General features: G+C 38.0%; 1 protein-coding gene across 5 annotated transcripts in view; it reads right to left on the bottom strand.

The window, feature by feature from the left end:
• The window catches only part of PWWP2A (PWWP domain containing 2A), a 43,998-nt gene that overhangs the window by 4,374 nt on the left and 20,943 nt on the right, over nt 1-18,681 (bottom strand). For 2 of the 5 annotated variants that reach the window (XM_069483884.1, XM_069483881.1), the window contains 2 exons: nt 10,419-10,538; nt 5,643-7,936 (listed from right to left, as the gene is read on the bottom strand). In XM_069483884.1, coding sequence (XP_069339985.1) covers nt 7,923-7,936; nt 10,419-10,538 — 134 coding nt within the window. In that variant the 3' untranslated portion in view covers nt 5,643-7,922. Of the gene's footprint in view, nt 1-5,642; nt 7,937-10,418; nt 10,539-18,681 lie in introns of those variants that run through there. The other 3 variants (XM_069483885.1, XM_069483883.1, XR_011235105.1) reach the window with 2 other exon arrangements.

The following is an 18,681-nucleotide window of genomic DNA, read 5'->3' as shown; positions in this document are numbered from 1 at the left end:
GATTCTAGAAAGAAAGGGTCATACTTATGTTCTTAATAGCACTAGCACCTACCACTCTACTAGAGACTTAGTAAATTGGTATTAAAGGACGTTCCACAAGAAGAGGTCTCAGTGTGAGCAACCATCACAATCCAAGTCTTCAAATGCTGCCTCTTAAGTGCCTGTTTTTAAAAATGTCTCTTTTGCTACTAAGTATCTGCTACCTCAGGACAAGTAGAAACTAGTCATCTTCTCCATAAATTTTAAGACACAGCAAGTATAATAATTAAAGTGTTAGAAGGCTTCCTTGCTATTTTTCACATTCCAAAGAATGCAGTGGGAGGCAGTAAGAGACAACAATTTGATGTCACCTAATCAAGGCCAGTGAACTATCTGTGACTTCCCTGGGTATTGACCAGAACAGCCTCCTCCACACCCTGGAGTTTCCGGTCCTAGTTACTCAAGTAAACTTTCTGCAGTGTTCTTACGTGGGTAAGTATGCAGTTCTAGCAAATCTGGAGGGCTCAGCTAGGGCTTCTCAACAGAGAATTCTGTGGGTGTTCCCATGAAGCTCAGAAAGACATTCTGTTAAGAGGGTCACTTTAAACCAATCTGGCCTATCTTGCCCAGCCATGCGGAATGTCCTCAGTTGTTGAACATTCAACTTTGCTTGTAACCATCTGTCTCCTGGTTTTTAAGTTTTCATTTGCATATTGCATATTGGCAAGGACTTGTCCTGAGACTTCATCAGAAATCCCCAACTTGTCCTTTAGTTTCTGCCTCCCACCTTCTCCAGAGCACATTTCCATCGAGTCTTGTGTTTTCTGTGTATTCCCACACTATATTTAACTACTTTTCCAACTTGCACCTGAGCACCTTTTCCATTGGCTGGAGCCTCTGCAAAAGGCTTACCCTGGAAATCGGACCTATTAACTACAACTAATTCCTACTCCTGTGGTGGTTTTCCTGTCTAGAGCGCACTGGATTATTTCACCTTGCTCCAAGCTTGCCTCACTTCCCAAAATGCCACATCTCACTGTACAAGTAAGTGCTTGTAAGGCGTAGGGAACATTATGCCATGTCCAGATGTGGAGGCTGGGGAGTGGCTGAGCCTACTTAGCTAGTGATCTTAGGAACATCACAGCACTGGGCCTCCCTGAGCTCCTGCAAAATGACAGGACCTCACACGCTGGCCCATCAGAGTTGCTCAAGTATGGTCAAGTATAGATGTGAAAGTTTGTTTAGTCCCTAAGTGGTAAGAGTCATATATAGTTCCTACATTTTGTGTAAGGGTAGCGGAGTGCTTTAGGAAATGTTGCTGGGCTGAGTGATTATTTCCAGTGCTCCCTGAGTCTCTGAGCTGGCCTCCAAGACTCCTGGTTTAAGTAACATTTCACTCAGCTTTCAAGATAGAATCAAAGCTGATTCAGGGCCTGGTGCTGTGGCTCACGCCTGTAATCCTAGCACTCTGGGAGGCCGAGGCGGGTGGTATCCCTCGAAGTGAGGAGTTCGAGACCAGCCTGAGCAAGAGCGAGACCCTGTCTCTACTAAAAATAGAAAGGAAATTATCTGGCCACCTAAAAATATATAGAGGAAAAAATTAGCCTGACATGGTGGCGCATGCCTGTAGTCCCAGCTACTCGGGAGGCTGAGGCAGTAGGAATCGCTTAAGCCCAGGAGTTTGAGGTTGCTGTGAGCTAAACTGACGCCACAGCACTCACCCTAGCCCGGGCAACAGAGCGAAACTCTGTCTCAAAAGAAAAAAAGCTGATTCAGGAAGACCAGACACAGGTATTTCTTAGAGACATTTTATTGCATGAATAGATAGTGGGATGGAGAGCTAGCAGCAGGTGTCAGATTTAAACCTAATTAGAAGATGTGTTTTTGCAAGCGCTGTCTGATCCAAAGAGCTAAGAAGGCCTACAAATCCTGTCTTTTACAACCAGTTCTTCAAGACTTGGGATGTCAAAGGGGAGGGCTGTTGAGGCAGCTGTGCAGGTTAATGGCTGCTTTAATCTCTTTGACAAAACGATTTTTAGGAGGAAGAGTGTGATAACCCCCCACAAACAAAATGCAAATCTGAGATACCACATAGGACAGCACAGATCTCGACAAGCCCCGAGTTTGCTTTTACCTGTGCTCTCCTGAGCTTGCCCTTGGCAAACATAAAAGGCTGGGGCTGCTGCAGCTGTGCCCCCGCCACACACAGCTTTGTCAGCCCGCAGCCCTGTGGTCGCTGCCAGTCAGGCTATACAGCCTTCCTGCTGTTTTCTGTGATCACTTCCCGTCTTTATCATGCCTTTCCTCTCCCTACCTTCATCCCCCGCCTCTTAAGGCACCGAACTCTGCCTCTAATCCTACGTGTGTGTACTTGGGACCTGACGCACACCCACACAGCCCAAGTAAAACCTCCTTGGAGTCACTTCAGTTAGGGATCCTTTCCGGCCTGTCACCTCTCCATTCAATAGTAACAAGCTGAATCCTTGCATCACCTGGACTTCCTTTAAAAAGGGGAGTACGTGCACATCCCACCAGGAATGGCTGGAAAGTCTGTTCCTTCAAACTGCACAGTTAATAGCTGTACAGGGAAAGGAGGCGACAGTTCCAATCACGTCCTCCTACTGTACGTACAGATGCCCTAGATGGAGTCCATCAGTGCTCCTGAAGACGAAAACTGGACTACTTGCTACCAGCCAGCCCAAGAGGTAGGGGCTAAAATAGCCTTAGAGCATGAGAACAACTGCTTAAAACCTCCAAGGGGCAATCAGAGAAACTAATGACAAAATTAGTTTGTGAAAACTAGTGAGGATGTCCTTCATTCTTATATTTCAAAGCATCCAAAATTTAATCTTCCTGGCCACAAGTTGGTAACTACGGAAGCTAGAATCGGTACACGGAAGGTTTCTTACACTGGTCTACCTTTACTAATGTTTCTATATAATCAAAAAATAAAATTAAATTGCTTCTAGTTGTTCTACCCTCTGCGGTCTGCAAGCCCAGAATAAGCTCCATCATACAAAAGTTAAGTTCTATCAGCCAGAACTAGAAATACGACTCCCTACCTTCTTTTTCCTTCCACTCAAGGGGAAACTTGGGAAGCTCACATTTCCCCCTTTGCTGAGGCACAGCAGGGCCTGCTGCCTCGCTGCCAGGGAAGACCACAGCTAGCAATCTGTGGCAGCGACCCAGCGTCAGCTAGTCTTCATTCCCGTCAGTCCCAGCTGCCAGTCCCAGCTTGCAGAAAAATACAGCCTACGAGGATGGCAACTGCTACAAGGCACCGGGCCTCATCAGCCCTCCATCGTCATGACAGATATGAAGGGAACCAACCCATAGGCTTTTTGGGACGCGCGTAGCTCCAAATGCGAAAAGCTGGATCTGAAGATACTGGCATCTCACCGTCCCTCTGTGGTTTGCAGTGCCAGACTGATGTCCACATCAGACATCGCACCTGGACTCACACCAGGCAGCCACCACAAGCCAACTACGCACATGGGCACACACCTTCCAGTCAGTGCTTGCAACTCAAAGTCGAATCCACGAACCTGAAACTCTTTAAGCAAACTACGAGTCTTCAGGGAGGCCAAGGATGAGAAGCAAGGAAATGAAGTGGGGAGAACAGTCATTAAATGTAGGAGGATAGAGGCTTTGCTAGGCTACACGTGGTATTTGATCTCAAGTACATAAGACTGTTTTATAAGGGTGGTTTGACTGTCCCAAAACAATATGCTGGTTGCAGCTTCACCTCATGAACTTAAATTAGGAGAAAGGGTCTGATAGTTTCCTAAGGCAGGTGATACTTGGATTCTGCCATTAACAGAGTTAGCGTCAGAGGCTGGGGATTGTATTACAGTTTCAGCTTGTGCTGCAAAAGCTCGTCGGGCCTGCCTCATTTCCTACAGGTGTTAAAGGAGCTGCATTTAAACATGTGAGGGATCCCACCCCTCACCTCTTTGCAAGGTTGCTTTGTGTCTTACTGAAGGCCCTGGCTGTGCTTTTCTGGTGCAATGACAGTCAGGCTCCCCTCTTACCTCAAGGGACTTCACGCTGATGTTATCATTTACTTTATTTAGAAGATCACACAGGTTTTGAGCCGTCTACTCAGGATCCAGAGAACTTACACACTGAGCTCAGACAGAACTCAGAAACAGTGGATTACAGAATACTTCAATTAACAAAAAAAAATTTCCTGATGTCTCCCCAGTGTTTCTGGCCTCGGGCTGAGTAGGAACTTAAGAGCTTGGCGATTGGGAAGCTGCATTTCCACACCCCGTTTTGCCAGGGAGGGTACTGTGGATTCTGCTGTCAGGAAAGTCACTGACAGAACTGAGGTCAGAACCCAGGTCTCTCACCTCTTAAGACTAAGGCAGTATAAAAACATCTTCCTTTCCACATCACCAACTCACCTTCTCTCCTTCACATTACAAGGCTGCTTCTACAAACTTGCCTCACAAGGAAGAGATGAAAGGGCCAATGCTAGAAGTACTCGACTCTGGAAGACAACGACCTCGCCACCGTCCGGTCTTCCTTCCTCTGGCACAGCACTCCTGAAGCTATTCTCCCTCACCCCAGGTTCATCACCTTCTTGACACCAAAGCAAAGGAGGAGTTCTTCCTTTGTCCCGTGAAATTTCATTCTGAATAAGCAAAGACTTGGCAGGACACTCATCACTACAGAAAAGTATGCTAAAAAACCAAAGTATGCTTTATTCAAAGCACTGAGAAAAGAATCTTTACTTGAAAAAGGAAAAATGAACTTACACTTCCTTATCTGAAGTCCAGCATCAGGAAGATTTTAAGTTGCATCTATGGGTTTCATCACTCATTCCCTGTATTTTGTAGAAGTTGTGTCTATAAATACACCGATCTATGCGGACAGCAGGACCAAGAATGGTATGGGTCTCAAGTAGGCCTTCCCAGATGATGAGCACGGCGATTGTTAACCTTTCCTGGTTCTCCCTAGTTCCACTTTCATTAATGAGAAACTTGAGAGAGAAAAGATATTAACAGAGCCAGATTCCTGTGGCCTCCTTTTTTACACTCACTTAGATAAAGTGAAATGGGAGAATGTTTAAGATTAAAGACTCCATGTATACTCTGGAATAACAGACAGCCTTCTAAAGGATTGCTTTACTGAAATGGAAAAAAAAAAAGTACACTGACCTACGTTTCTGGGTCACTCCTAAAAAACCTCAACCGTCCTCGTAGGTTTTAAAAGCCGAATTTTTTCCTGATAACTGTTTCTGGTTCTCAGGTCAAACACTTGACCTCGTATTGAACATGCTGGGCTTTTTTAAAGAAGCAACCATTTATCCATAAGGGAAGGCTCTAAGTTAAAGTTAAAACAAAACAAAACAAACCCCACAATAAATGTTTAATTACATCCAATTCTGAAAGGTAAGTTGTTTCCATCAGAAAAAAAGTTATGTTTATGCACAGGGTCTTAATTAAACAATTCACCCTTCCTCTATCCTTGATCATAAAGAGGTCCTATAAAATCTCCTAGTGATTAGAAACCTACAGGCTGTTGTTCTCCTTAGGAAGCACTGCTTCTCAAAACAAGCTCCCTAAAGTACTAGTGGTTGACTTTTAATAGTTAAAAAAATAATAATCCTTAAATACTAAGTCCTAAAAAGTAAACAGTTTTTAAATAACTAAATTTTAAAAAAATCAAAGACTTTATTGGATAAATGTTACACAACATTCTTTAACATTTAAAACTCTGAGCATACTTAAGATGAGAAACAATTTTTATCATTCAAGTCTACAAAACAAAATAGGCTTATGGAGATTTGAAATACAGACAAAAGGTAGCATGAAGCAAAGCTTAAATATTAAGCAACTAAAGCAATGAAAGTGAAATAGCAACATGGCAGGTCTAGCTTTTACATACCACCAAGTTTCATTTTTTAAAAAATGAAAATCTGGTTTGTAACAAAACACCTGTGAGAATTTGTCATGAGGAAAAAAATATTTAGATACTTAATACCTGATCTCTCCAAATTCATTTACTTTATATTATTACTTCTTGGTCATTTCCACCACTCTACACAAATAAAGAATTCTAAAGCTCAATTAAAAATCTTGATTATACAATCCATGTGTAATTCCACCATGGCTTGGGCATTATCTGGTTCTTGAAGTGAGCCTGAAAGGTACTGCTGGTGTTTATGTATCTGAAAGAACAAGACAGACCCAAGCCAAAGCTCAAGGGCCTCATAGAGTGGGGTGCCCTTTGTAGTACATGTCCTCTTTAGAACTCCCTGCTGCTACAGTTCCTGAGCTGACTTTTTCTGATTTGATAAAATATATAATGACTTCACAATATGAAACTTTCCAAAAAAGACAATTTCACAATGCAACCAAAACTTTTAATTACTTGCAGTGTAATTAGAATTTGCATTAAGCTCATTAGATACAAGACTGCCTGCCTTTTCTTTTTGAGTTGTAAAACAAATCAGTCAGGTATACTAAATATTAATATTCTAAAACTCTCACCCAGAACCTTTTGTTAATCCTGAGCATGGGGTTATTAGGAAATTCCAAGCCTATATAGTAACATTATGGAAAGTTCGAATACTTGAGCCAAGTACTCAGTTATCTGTTCAAATGAATTTTATGGTTTTTTATTTTTTGGCATTTTTTTTTTCCTTTTTTTTTGTAATAAGTAATCAATACGGATTATCTTTCTAGTTTAAAAAATAAATCAGTATTGCCACTAAAAAACTTCAGTTTTATTATTATTAAAAGTACGGCACCATCAAATATAAAATGCCTTAAAAAATGTACTAACAGGTCCATCTGGTTTTCTCATGTTTTCTCCACTCATTAAAAAAGAAAAATTAAGGTTTTTCATACGTACTTACTAAAGACAAGAAAAAAAATTACAATCTCTATTAATAAGAATTCATGCTCCATGCATGAAAAGTTTGATACTGTCTTACAGATCTGTTCCTGCCACTTGTCCCGCAGGGCCAAGTTGACACCTGTGAGAATTTCTTGCACTTAGACAGAAGGAGAGGGGGCTCTTTGTGGAGAAATGTCCACATCAAAATTTAGATATTGTCACCTTTTCTGAACTAGATAAAATCAGTAAGGATAGAGACAATAATAAAAGCCTTTCCAGCTCAGTAGAATTAATAACTAGCTCTTGGAGTGTATGTTTTCACACCAAGATCAACACTAGCCTATCCACTTTGAGTCGAAATTTGAAAGAATGTAGTTATGAAAATGTGCACAAAATGTTAAATACTAGTGGCAAATAAATACATCTTAATATGTTCTAACAAGCAAACATATATTCAAGATAATACAGCCCTGTGTTATTAAAGAAGATCCAAATTCTGTTTGGGGGTTGGGGTGGGGCACCCGCCATCCCTTCAGCAGGATGTGAGACACTCTTTTCTGTTGTTTCTACCGGGACCCTGAAAAAACCATTGGCCGTGGCCTACATGACTATTGCTGTTTCCTAGGAGAGTCTTTTTAGAAACACCTTTCCTCATATCTGAACTGATTAACATAAACCTTGGAGAAAGCACAAAGTTTAAGTATGAAAAATAATTCAACATTTCTGCATCATCCCATACCTCTTAGGCATGTCCAAACTGTACTGATAAGAACTTCACATTCAAAAGAAGTTACTGTCAGTGACTCTTCATACATAAAATTCAAGTGAGTTCTTGTATGTGTATTTCACATCACTTTCCTCCTCATCTCATGCATAATTTATTGCAATAGTTCATTTTTTATAAAATACTCCCTAGTACCTTTTCTTCAGGTTAATATAGCACAATGTGCAAGTGCCCCATTATGGACTGTTGGTTTTAACCACTGCCTTAACATTTACTTCTTAGTGCAGCTTTAAAACTCTCCAATTTCATTCAGTCCTGATGCTCTGGTGTTCTCTGTGTCATTGTGGTACAGGTCCATGAAACCAGCAGCCTGCTAATGTCTTTGTGCTGAAATATAGTAAAGAAAAGGAAGAAAATGTAGTTAAGCACAAGTAATTATACGAGAAAAATGAAGTCCTCGTAGTTTAAATTAAGCCTTACACAGATTGTGGGATCACATCTGATTTTTTCTTTTAAATCAGTTAAACTTGTCCAATGTTTTTTTGAGAAAACAACTTACAGCCACTGTAAACCAGCAGAAGCATTCATGTTATTTCTGAAGTGTATCAGGCCAGATTCCAACACAAGTAAGATGGCTGTTATCTTCACATAGTCAATCTGTACTTGAGTGTTTTTTTAAAAACTACTTGCTTATGAATATTTGCTTAATAACGGGAATTTTAACTCTGTTCTCTATGTTGCCATTTCACAGGTAACAATACTAAACTCTGAGAGTTAGCTTAGCTGTGGACTGCCAAGAAGTACCAGCAGCCTTCCTCTGGCACAGGCTGGCCTACAGTCTTAGGAAGCAAATTTACATACAGAACCAGGCTATGTACAAATCAGCTGCAGATCACACTGTCTATATGTTTGCAAAGAGCAAAAAAAGAGGGGGATGGAGGGTGCCTCCCAGAGGCACAGCACGTCAGAAGGCATCAAGAGAGCTATTTTGATACTAGAAGACAACTTCTGTACCCTGTTAGACTGACCACAGTGCCCCTGTTACACCAGCAAATCTCAATATCAGCAGAGGCACGCTTCACCACACCTCCAACAAAAAGCAGGACTCCAAGCATAACATTTATAAACGGCAAGGCTTATAAAAATTACTGCCAAGTAGCATGACCGGAATGCCCAACATTACCAACCTCCCTCTGATACCACGAAGTAGTAAGAATCCCACTGAAACCCTCTACAATCCACGGTTATGCCTCTCCAACCTGGGAGCCCAGGTACAAATAAAAAAATTCCAAAAGAGGTGATCCATGGAAAGAAAGATGAATTTTTTGGTCAAATGCATTTTTAAACCAAAGATATGGTATTTCAGTGGTGTAACAACAGACAAAACAAACACAGAATGCAAAAAGGAAAAGAAAAATCACCCAATCCTTCCCAATATTTAACATCCAAAAATTTCAAAGTAGGTATCTTTCCCATGCTTTGACAGAACTCTTGATTTTAATGTTGACTTCCCAGTATTACCACACTTAACTTGCTTACTGGATCCAGGCCTAGAAAATAAATTTCACAGGGTATTGTCATGTTTCTTCTCAAGCAATGAAAAATGACTTCCAGCCATAAATTCTATACACATCAAGAAGATGGGTGAATGTAGTCCTTGCTTCTGAAGAAACAATTTAAAATTTTTTAAATTTGACACTGAGCTAAGAAGTTTTTACTTTCTAAAACTAAGATACTGTAACTAATATGATTATAGTACTAAAGATTTAGACTCTCACAGAACTTTGGGGAAAAAATGTTCCCATTTTATAAACTGAAAAAGAAAAAAAGGTAAACAGCCAATCCTATGCACAATTCCATTTCCTTCTATTTAAGACTCTCTCAATATTTGGCTTCAACTTTAGTGAGGCCTATTCAAGTTCAGTGGAAGACAAGGGCAGGAAAGCCAAGGATTCCAGACCTTACTAATCCTATGAGGAACACACACACAAAAAACACTATTCCCTCAAGAGATCACCTTAAGGGTAGCTACCACCCCTATACAGTTAAGTGTCCAAAATCCAAGCCCCAACCTCTGATCCAAAATTTGCCATTCTGATCCAACTGGTATATTACAGCTTATTTACAACTATACAGCTCTGCACTAGCTACACAAACACCAGAGGGTTAAATAACCTTAATTCAAGGAAGTAATAAAAGATCTTAAGTTTAAAAGCAACGCACACACAGAAAAATCACTAAACCTTTCCTACCAAGTAAGGGCCCAAAATAAGCCTTTCAGGCATTACGCAAGGAATCACTTAAAGAAACAGATTACAACCACATTTCAGCATTATCTTTTACCACCCTCTGAAGCTCTGACTTGCCTTTGTAAATGACAATGGTTTGAGATTAATTCACTAAGAATATATATATGTTCATATATATAATTCTTATATATACAGTAAGAAGTAATGACTATTTAAGAAGTTAAAGTAATGAATATAAAAGTGACAAAGAAAGACTGGGATAGTGAAAAGATAAGAAATCCAGTATTTGACTTTCCATGGAGACTCAGTTACTATTTGACATAATTCTGCAATGTAACACCCAACCTACTCCTACCCTAAGAAAAACTGATGTCAATTCATGAAAGCTCACAAGAAGCTCTACTTTTTTGGCACGGCAGGTAGTAACAATTGAAAGTTATTTTCACCCGTTAAAACTATCACCTACATGAGGCATACCCGGCTACCAAGGTCAATGAAAACTAAAGAAAAAGAACAAGAACTAATGAATTCTTTTAAGTCTAGCCTAATCTACTTCAGGAATGATCAAGTGATGACATGATGCCCTCTTCACTTTGTGGCAGGGCTTAAAACAGACAGACCTGCCCGTTTCACTGTTAACTTCAATGCTCCCAGACTGAATCCACAGTGGTCTGTCAGACACTGCAAGGGAGCAGCAGGACTCGTCACTGTCTGATGTAATAGCTGCCATTTGTTGAGACCTATGGTAGAAAAAACCAAGTTAACAAAAATAGAGCAGTCATTTGAGTTCTTTTTAATCCATTTTACCAAAAAATAATTTAAAAATAAGACCAAAATTCAGCTGAATATCCATAACGAATTTATTCTGGATAACTTGCTGGCTTCGCAGAATGCAAAGCTTTGCTACCAAAGGAAAACAGACTTGACAGCCGTGCAGACACACCAGCCTTGGCCAGGAGAGGGCACTCTCCGGCCCAAGTCAGATAAGCAGCAAAATGCCACACCACGATGCTGCCCTCCAAGCAAATTTACAAATGAAAACAGGAAATGCTAACTCATATTTAATGTTCTAGACAAAAAGTTTTTACTAATCCAACACTCGCCTAGTGTTGGAGTAGTCATGATCTTCAGGGGTGCTGAATTTGTCATCCCTGTCCATATTACATCATTAATGAGCTCAATGACCCTGTTTAGCAGAATGACCAAAACCTGCCTGAAACCCTTTCTCCTTTTATCCCAATGACCACCCTTGCATACTATTAAGGACCTAAACTGTGTAAGGTAATACCTGGTTGAAATAATAGTTATGACAAGATAAGCTTTCTCACTTAAGCTTTCAGAAGAGAGACTTCAAATGCTAAGCATAATTTCAAGTGAAGGATTACTGTTTTAGGCCTTATTTTTAAACATACTTGTTTACTTCCCTAGTTTAAGTATAAATAAAGAACAATTCATCTATCATATCAATGTTAACTTGGGGATCATTAAGCTAGAAAACATTCAGTCCTTATAATAAAATAATTACTTATTAAAATGCTAAAGTAAATCAGAAGTATCATATAATGAAAACTTTTAAAAAGGCTTTTCTGACACTGAAAAGGAGAAATTTTATATACACCTAATCTAGAATTTTAACTCAGAGGAAAACTATTGTTTAAAAATGAGATTTAATAATGAGGTATTTACCCTTCTGTTCCCAGAAAAATTTAAATATACTATTAACTATAATCCAATAGAAATCACACAAACAAAAAGAATGTGAATGCATTAAAGAATTTATCTTTTGAAACTCTCCCTCCATAAGTAAAAGTTCTGTTAGGTTTCAACAATCATTCCATCATTCTCCTTCTCAATTTTAGGCAGTCAAGAAGATGCATCAAAAAATGATCTCATCTTTCCCTGTGCAATTCTTCACCTGCAATCCCTTGGAATGCCATGTAAAATATTAACATGCCAGTCCACAGTGCCTTGCTTGTGGGGCTAATGTTTAAGATGAGCTACCCCTCAATGCTTTTAGGGTCTCAAGGTTTTTCCTTAGAAATTTTCCACTAGTATAGAATATCCATTAGGAATAGCCAGGGAACCCCTGCTGTGATGCAGTAAATGGGGGGATACCCCCAAGAAAAGGTGGTGATTTCATTGGAAATTACTTATTTTGTCCTTTAAGAGAAAGCTTAAGTGTAGCAATAACAACTATTCTGGGAGGTAGCAAAGATCTACAGGGGAAATCACAACAGGGTAAATAAACACTCATTCTCCCTTTTAGAGTGCATGAACAAAGTGGAGGTCATGCTCTTAGAGCAAAGCCCAGAATTAAAATCTAAAAAATTAAGATCACATGCACGTATCTATTTTCTCACTGAACACTCAACATTAACTTTCTTAATGCAGTAGTAAGGTATGATGTAACACGAACAAGCAGGGAAAGCGTAAACAGTACATGGTTTTACAACAGGACATTCTGGTTTTCTAGCCCTAGTGCTCTTTTTCTAACCAGTTATTTTTCTAGAGTTTTAGACAAACTGCACATAGTTATTCCCAGCATGCCAGGACTCACACCAAGATTTGCCACTCCCAGCCAGATTCCTTGTCAAAAACTAAACTGTGAGGGGAGATCATAGGTTTGTGATAAACAGCATCTCAAAAATGAGCCATGGGGCCAGGTGCAGTGGCTCACGCCTATAATCCTAGCACTCTGGGAGGCTGAGGCAAGAGGATCCCTTGAGCTCAGGAGTTTGAGACCAGCCTGAGCAAGAGTTAGTCCCCATCTCTACTAAAAACAAAAAAATTAGCCGGGCATTATGGCATATACCTATAGTCCCAGCTATTCGGAAGGCTGAGGCAGGAAAATCGCTTGAGCCCAGGAATTTGAGATTGCAGTGAGCTATGATGACGTCACTGCACGCTACCCGGGGCAACAGAGCGAGACTCTGTCTCAAAAAAAAAAAAAAAAAGCCATGGGTGAAAATGACTATCCTCTGGAAAATATGGCCGTGACACATACAGATCAAGGCCTTTGGAATGTATGGTATTTCCCTTCTCGAAAGGGGAAACAATCTCCTACTCAATCATACAAGTAGCAATAAAAAAATGTTCAAATTAACCTCCACTTTTTCACCAATCAGAAAAACATTAAAATAATAAAATGCCAGGGTCCCTGGGGAACACAGCATCTGTGTAAATCAGCTAATTTGCCTAAAAGCTACCAAGTGTAACTCTGGTTCTAACACCTTGGTAAAGCTCTCCTAACAAACAGGACCTCCATTACACTGAGCCCCACCAGCTCAGATTCTATCCCTTGGAAAGGATTTGGGATGTGCGGGGCATCTGAGATGGTGATTGGTGGTTAGTCCATATGTCTGAACCAAAATTACTCTTCCTCATACATTCACAAGAAAACGTTTCTACTCATGCCAGGCCCTGTGCTTGGCACACAGGAGACCGGAAATGGGAAAGTGAGCATTAGATCCCAGGAATTCATGTTACATAAATAGTGGGGCAAGAGTTGAAAGATGATGTTAATACAGGTCTCCCTTGACCATAATCCCCAAGACCCAGTTACCCTTCACAAATGCCTATTAAAACTAGTGAGTACATGCCCCTTCCAGATATTTGTATAATCACAGTATGATTATTGAAATTTTCAGGTAAAAACATTACTATAACATTTTTCCATTTATACTGAACATATGTTGCAGAAAGACATTACCAAATGCTATCAGAATGAAATTCCTATGTCACACACATAAAGTGGTGGTAATGACAGCAGGTATGTATATAGGTCCTGTGCTAGGCACTTTATTATTCCTTTAAATATTCATTTGAATTCTCACAATTACCTTCTGAGGAGGTACTACAATTCTCCCCATTTCACAGATGACATTGAGGTAAACAGCCTAGGATCGCACAGCTTATAAGAGGCAGATCCAATAGGCTTTGAATCTAGGAAATCTGGCTCAAGAGCTTGTATGTTCAACCATGTGCCTACAAAGTGAAAGAGAATGAGTCTTGGCTCAATAAAAGCCTGCTACTGAGCGCTGCTGCTGCAAAACTGTTAATGATTGCTCCACTCACCAGCATCGCTGGAAAGTTAAATACTCCTAAGTACCCGCAAGTACCATTCCTACCTTCTACATTCAACTGGATGACACATTTCTACAAAAACCCAGGCAACGAAAAAATTCTGTATTTTACCTGGGAAAAAAACTATACTCCTAGGCTTTTTCAGTAGCTTTTAAGTGAATCTAAGTGAGGGACACTGAGAGTTACAGAATTACCTTAAATAGTAAAAAAAGAAAAAAAGCAGCCCTTGGCAAAACCTGATACGCATTATAATTACAAGTTTTTTACATTTATGAGAAAAGGAATAAAGTCTGATTGTAATAGTTTAACATTTCAGCTATGAAATATTTGGCTTTCCGTCTAGATACTGACACCAGGATAGAAAAAACTTACAAGAAGTTTTAAACATGGTTTCTGGTCAGGACTCAGATTTCTAAGGCAGTGAGGCAACTCACATTCTTATGCTACAAGGAAAACTCCATATTTAAATAATGACTGTGTTTTCAACTTTTTTTTTAATAAGACCTTACAAAAATATCAGGAATTTGAAAAAAATATATTTAATTTTAAACTTTTACGACCAGTCTGCTTTTAATATCCAAGCTTTATGAAACTGTTTTACAAACAAAAGTTTTGTTCAACAAAAGGCGGCCCATCAAGTTAGACAACATGAACTGCAGCCATCTAAGTTACTCAGTTGAAAAACGAGACTTTGACTCAGAAATTCAGTATTTTGATAAATCATGATTAAATTTTGAGTCAATACTGTCTCCTATTCCTTCACACCTCCCCCCCAATTTATCTTTATGTCAAAATAATACAGGAATTTTTAACAAAAATTCAAGTTTGGTAATTAGTTATTTCACAGAATTAAAGGCATTAAAATTTGACTCAGTCCACCCCAAGATGGACATAAAGGCATGATATAAAAATTAATCCAGTGTTTCCAACCAAATTGTGATACAGAAGATGACCTTAGAATTTTATTAGGGTTTTCCATGTTAAGTCAAGGTATATTTGTTTTCTATTAACCGTACTGACATAAAAAGTGGGAAAAGTGAATAAGTCAAAGAAATAGTATACATATTATGAAAATATGGCATAAAGTGTGATGGTATATAAAACTTGACATTTGGAAAGTAGTTTAATTCCATTACTGAAATAATTTAAATGATTTCCATATTCAGAATTGTCCAAAAGAAATGTTTATTATGTCACTGGAAAGGGATAGTTTTAACTAAAACCTACTCTTAAGAGTACTAAGTATATACAGTCACACTAATTCATTTATTTTACCATGAGGCAGTTACAGTTCTTAAAAATGAGGGCACCATTAGCACTGTAGGCAACAATACTCCCTTGTACAGGACTGTAGGTTGTTTAGGAAGGAATCCTGGAGCCAGGCACTGCCAGTAGCATATTCCAATGACAATCCTGACCAAGAAAAACACTTCTGTGACTCAATTTCCAAACATCTTCTAGAATAATACCATCCCAAATTTAAAAGATTCCTATCAAAAAACAAATTACAGATGGAAGGTGGTGATGGTTGCACAACAATGTGAATGTACTTAATGCCACAGAACTGCACAATTAAAAATGGTTAAGATGGTAAATTGTTACGTCTATTTAACCAATTTTTAAAATACCACACACAAAAATAATCATAGTTCTCTATTAACATAAGGAGAAAATGATTTCCACCTGGTACCACAAGGAAGGTAAAGGCAAAAAAAAAAAAAAAAATCCTGTTTGGAGCTATAAATGTAGAGTCTCTTATTTAAGTAAAGATTAAACAGAGTTGTTTCTCTTCTCATCTTAACGTCAATTATCCATGGTAAAGACACCAAGATACCCTGGAAAACTAAAAATATATAGATCATCTATATCACTATGACTTTATACTTCCCATTCCTTTATTCAAAATGGCACAACAGAGCATATTATTTGCTAATGCTTTCATTTTTTATTCTATTCGCTTTGTTGAAGGAATACAGTAAGTATATACAAACTGTAAATATAGAATATGAAGACCCTATTAACTAAGTCAGAAAAGGTAAAAGTAATTAATAGAGCTTTGCTGTTTTATTTTCTCCTGGAAATTGGCATGGCACCAGCCTCTTGTTCTATTTCTGAATTCCTCTATGCTAGGCTTTCTATTAGATATTAATATTTAATAGCTATTAGTACAATCCCAGAGCAAAACCTAAATTTTCCCCAACTTAGAAACTGGGTCTACATGTTCTTCAGCAAATGTCTACTGCAGGCCATCACTAGGCACAAATCCCTGAATCACTGTCAACTTTTCAGGACATTTGCACATCTCTTCTCTAAATACTAACGAAAGTGAACCCATGCAGCCACAAACCACAGAACATTCATAACCAACCTAAAGCGAAAATCTAATTTTAGATCCAAATTATAGATTTCTTAAGGTATTTCCAATTCAGTTATTCTATATTCTTGTAGTCTTTAAATGTGTACCTTTCCTTCAACATAAGCTGCTTATATAGGGGTACAACTCAATTTAATATTTTGTAATTTAGATACTCAGATCACTAATGAACATGTATGTATTCACTGATTTTAGTGTCAGTTCCATGTATTTTGCCTGTCTATTCTACTTAGTACTAATCTACAATTACTATTTACAGATTTTCCCATCAAAAGCACTTAGGAATATACCATACAGTCATGCAAATGGGCTTCAGACTAGTGAATCCTAGTTTCCCTTAACTCTCACTGGTATTTTTTAGGTCTCTGACTCCACATCTGTAAATGAGAGTTCAATAGATGTCCCTTCCACATGATTAGTCAGCTTCCTGTTCTACATAAATTCTAGAAAAAGCAAAGGGAAAAATACCGTTTCCGAAAGTTTCCAGAAGTAAAGACATTCTCAGCTTCCACAACTCTTACTTAACTTGGTTTCTCCCTTTGCTAATCCTGTTTTAGCCACTTAAGTCACTGGAGATTTGGTCTAAGCCTAGTTTTCTCCCTCTGAAAGGGGAAAAAATACCCCCTTGGGTCATCTCCATACCAAGTGCCTCCTTTTATCATTTCAAAGAGAAATGTAAAAGTGGGCTGCAATTACCCAATTCAATTCTATCTCTATCTGCAGTAGACACTGGACAAATTTATCTAGCTGCCCAAGAAATTTCCATTTGAATAAAACATTGTTTAATATACAGCTATTAGTGTTTAGAACATACATTTAAGATTACAGAGATTCTTTAAAATTTGTTTCCTTTTTGAAACTTCTGACGAAATATGCCTGCCAGTTTAAAATGGAGGAATCATTTAGCATGATAATTAGGTAATTAAAATTTGTGATTATGCTTCAATTTTTTTCAAAGGTATGTTCTACAAAACTGAATGTTAGTTTTGAACAACCATGATTTTATTATTTTCTTTTTCCCCATGGCTTCTGGAACCAACCAAACTTGGTTTATGCCACAAGAGCACATTTACCAAAGCACCTGACTGTATTAGTAAAATCCACTTTCAAAATGACTGCTAAGATAAAACTCATCATTATACAAAGCCTTGGAATTACATATTTTGGGTGACTTTTATTTAAATCTTTCTGAACTCTAGATTTCAAACTTTCAAAAATACCTGAATGAACAAGTTCATTAATCTGAAACAAATGCTTGGAAAAACTTAGGATACTTTCTTATACACCCCTCAATCACATTATATTCTTCTTTCAACCTGTTATAATCAAAGAATTTTTTAAAATAGTATATAATTGTTTCTGTTTGCAGGAAAGAATATGTTCCATTCAAGTGAAACATCTTTTTAAAACTGTGTGTTTATTATAATCAAAAAGCATTGACTAAGTTCCCCAAAAGAAATTCTACTTGCTTTTGCAAAAATTGGTAGTTAATCAAAGTCCATAACCTTAAGAAAGCTGACGAGACTACTGATTTTCAATCTCCATTAATCTTTTCATTATTAATTCCATAGCAACTAAGATATTTCAAATTGAATTATTTAGAAATCCACAAAAAGCTGCTCTTTAAATTTTTAAGTTTCCAAAGGTATCAAATTGAAATTACATCATACTTAAAAGTTAAGTTAAACACAAAAAATATGAAAGCAACTTAAAAAATCTTGGGATAAACTTGCCTCCATGGGCAATTAGATATATTTTTCACTAACAATATAAAGCTAAAAATGGAAAATAAGAAATCAAATCTTAGGGACAGATGGACCATGCAGAAAAATAATAAGCTAAGTTACTAGCCCCAAAAGCAGTGATATATGAGGCAGAAGACCAAACAGAGGAGACCATTTAGAATTACCCAAATGTAAAAAAATGAAGCATATGATAAAATATTAAAGCTAAAAACAAAAATTAAAACCCACACATTTATGAGAAATTGGGAGGGAGGTATCAAATCTAGAATCATATCAGACCTCTACAATACAAAACCTCATTTTAAGAATATACTGATTCATCTCTTATTATTGAAGTTTACCTATTCTCAGATAATATATTCCCTGATAGGGTGAACAGCAAAATAAAAGTTTGACTTTTCACCTCCTCTAAACACTATCACAAAGAATAATTTTCTGCCACCTTGAAATTTTTCAAAGCTTTTTGAGAAACACACACAAATAATTTGGATTTAGTCGATTTTATTTACAGCTTTTTTGTTTTTTTGTTTACATTTCAGAACATTACACAATTACATTTTCTCATTTTCTGACCTGCAAACAGATACCTTAAACGGAAATTATTTTTTTTAAATTATCAAATTAGGTACATCCAAAATGCAACAATTACACATATGACAATTAATTCACAAAGTGTAATTT

Source organism: Eulemur rufifrons, chromosome 10 (genome assembly GCF_041146395.1).
Source record: "Eulemur rufifrons isolate Redbay chromosome 10, OSU_ERuf_1, whole genome shotgun sequence".
Lineage (NCBI taxonomy): Eukaryota > Metazoa > Chordata > Mammalia > Primates > Lemuridae > Eulemur > Eulemur rufifrons.
This window is presented reverse-complemented; position numbering and strand designations above follow the sequence as displayed.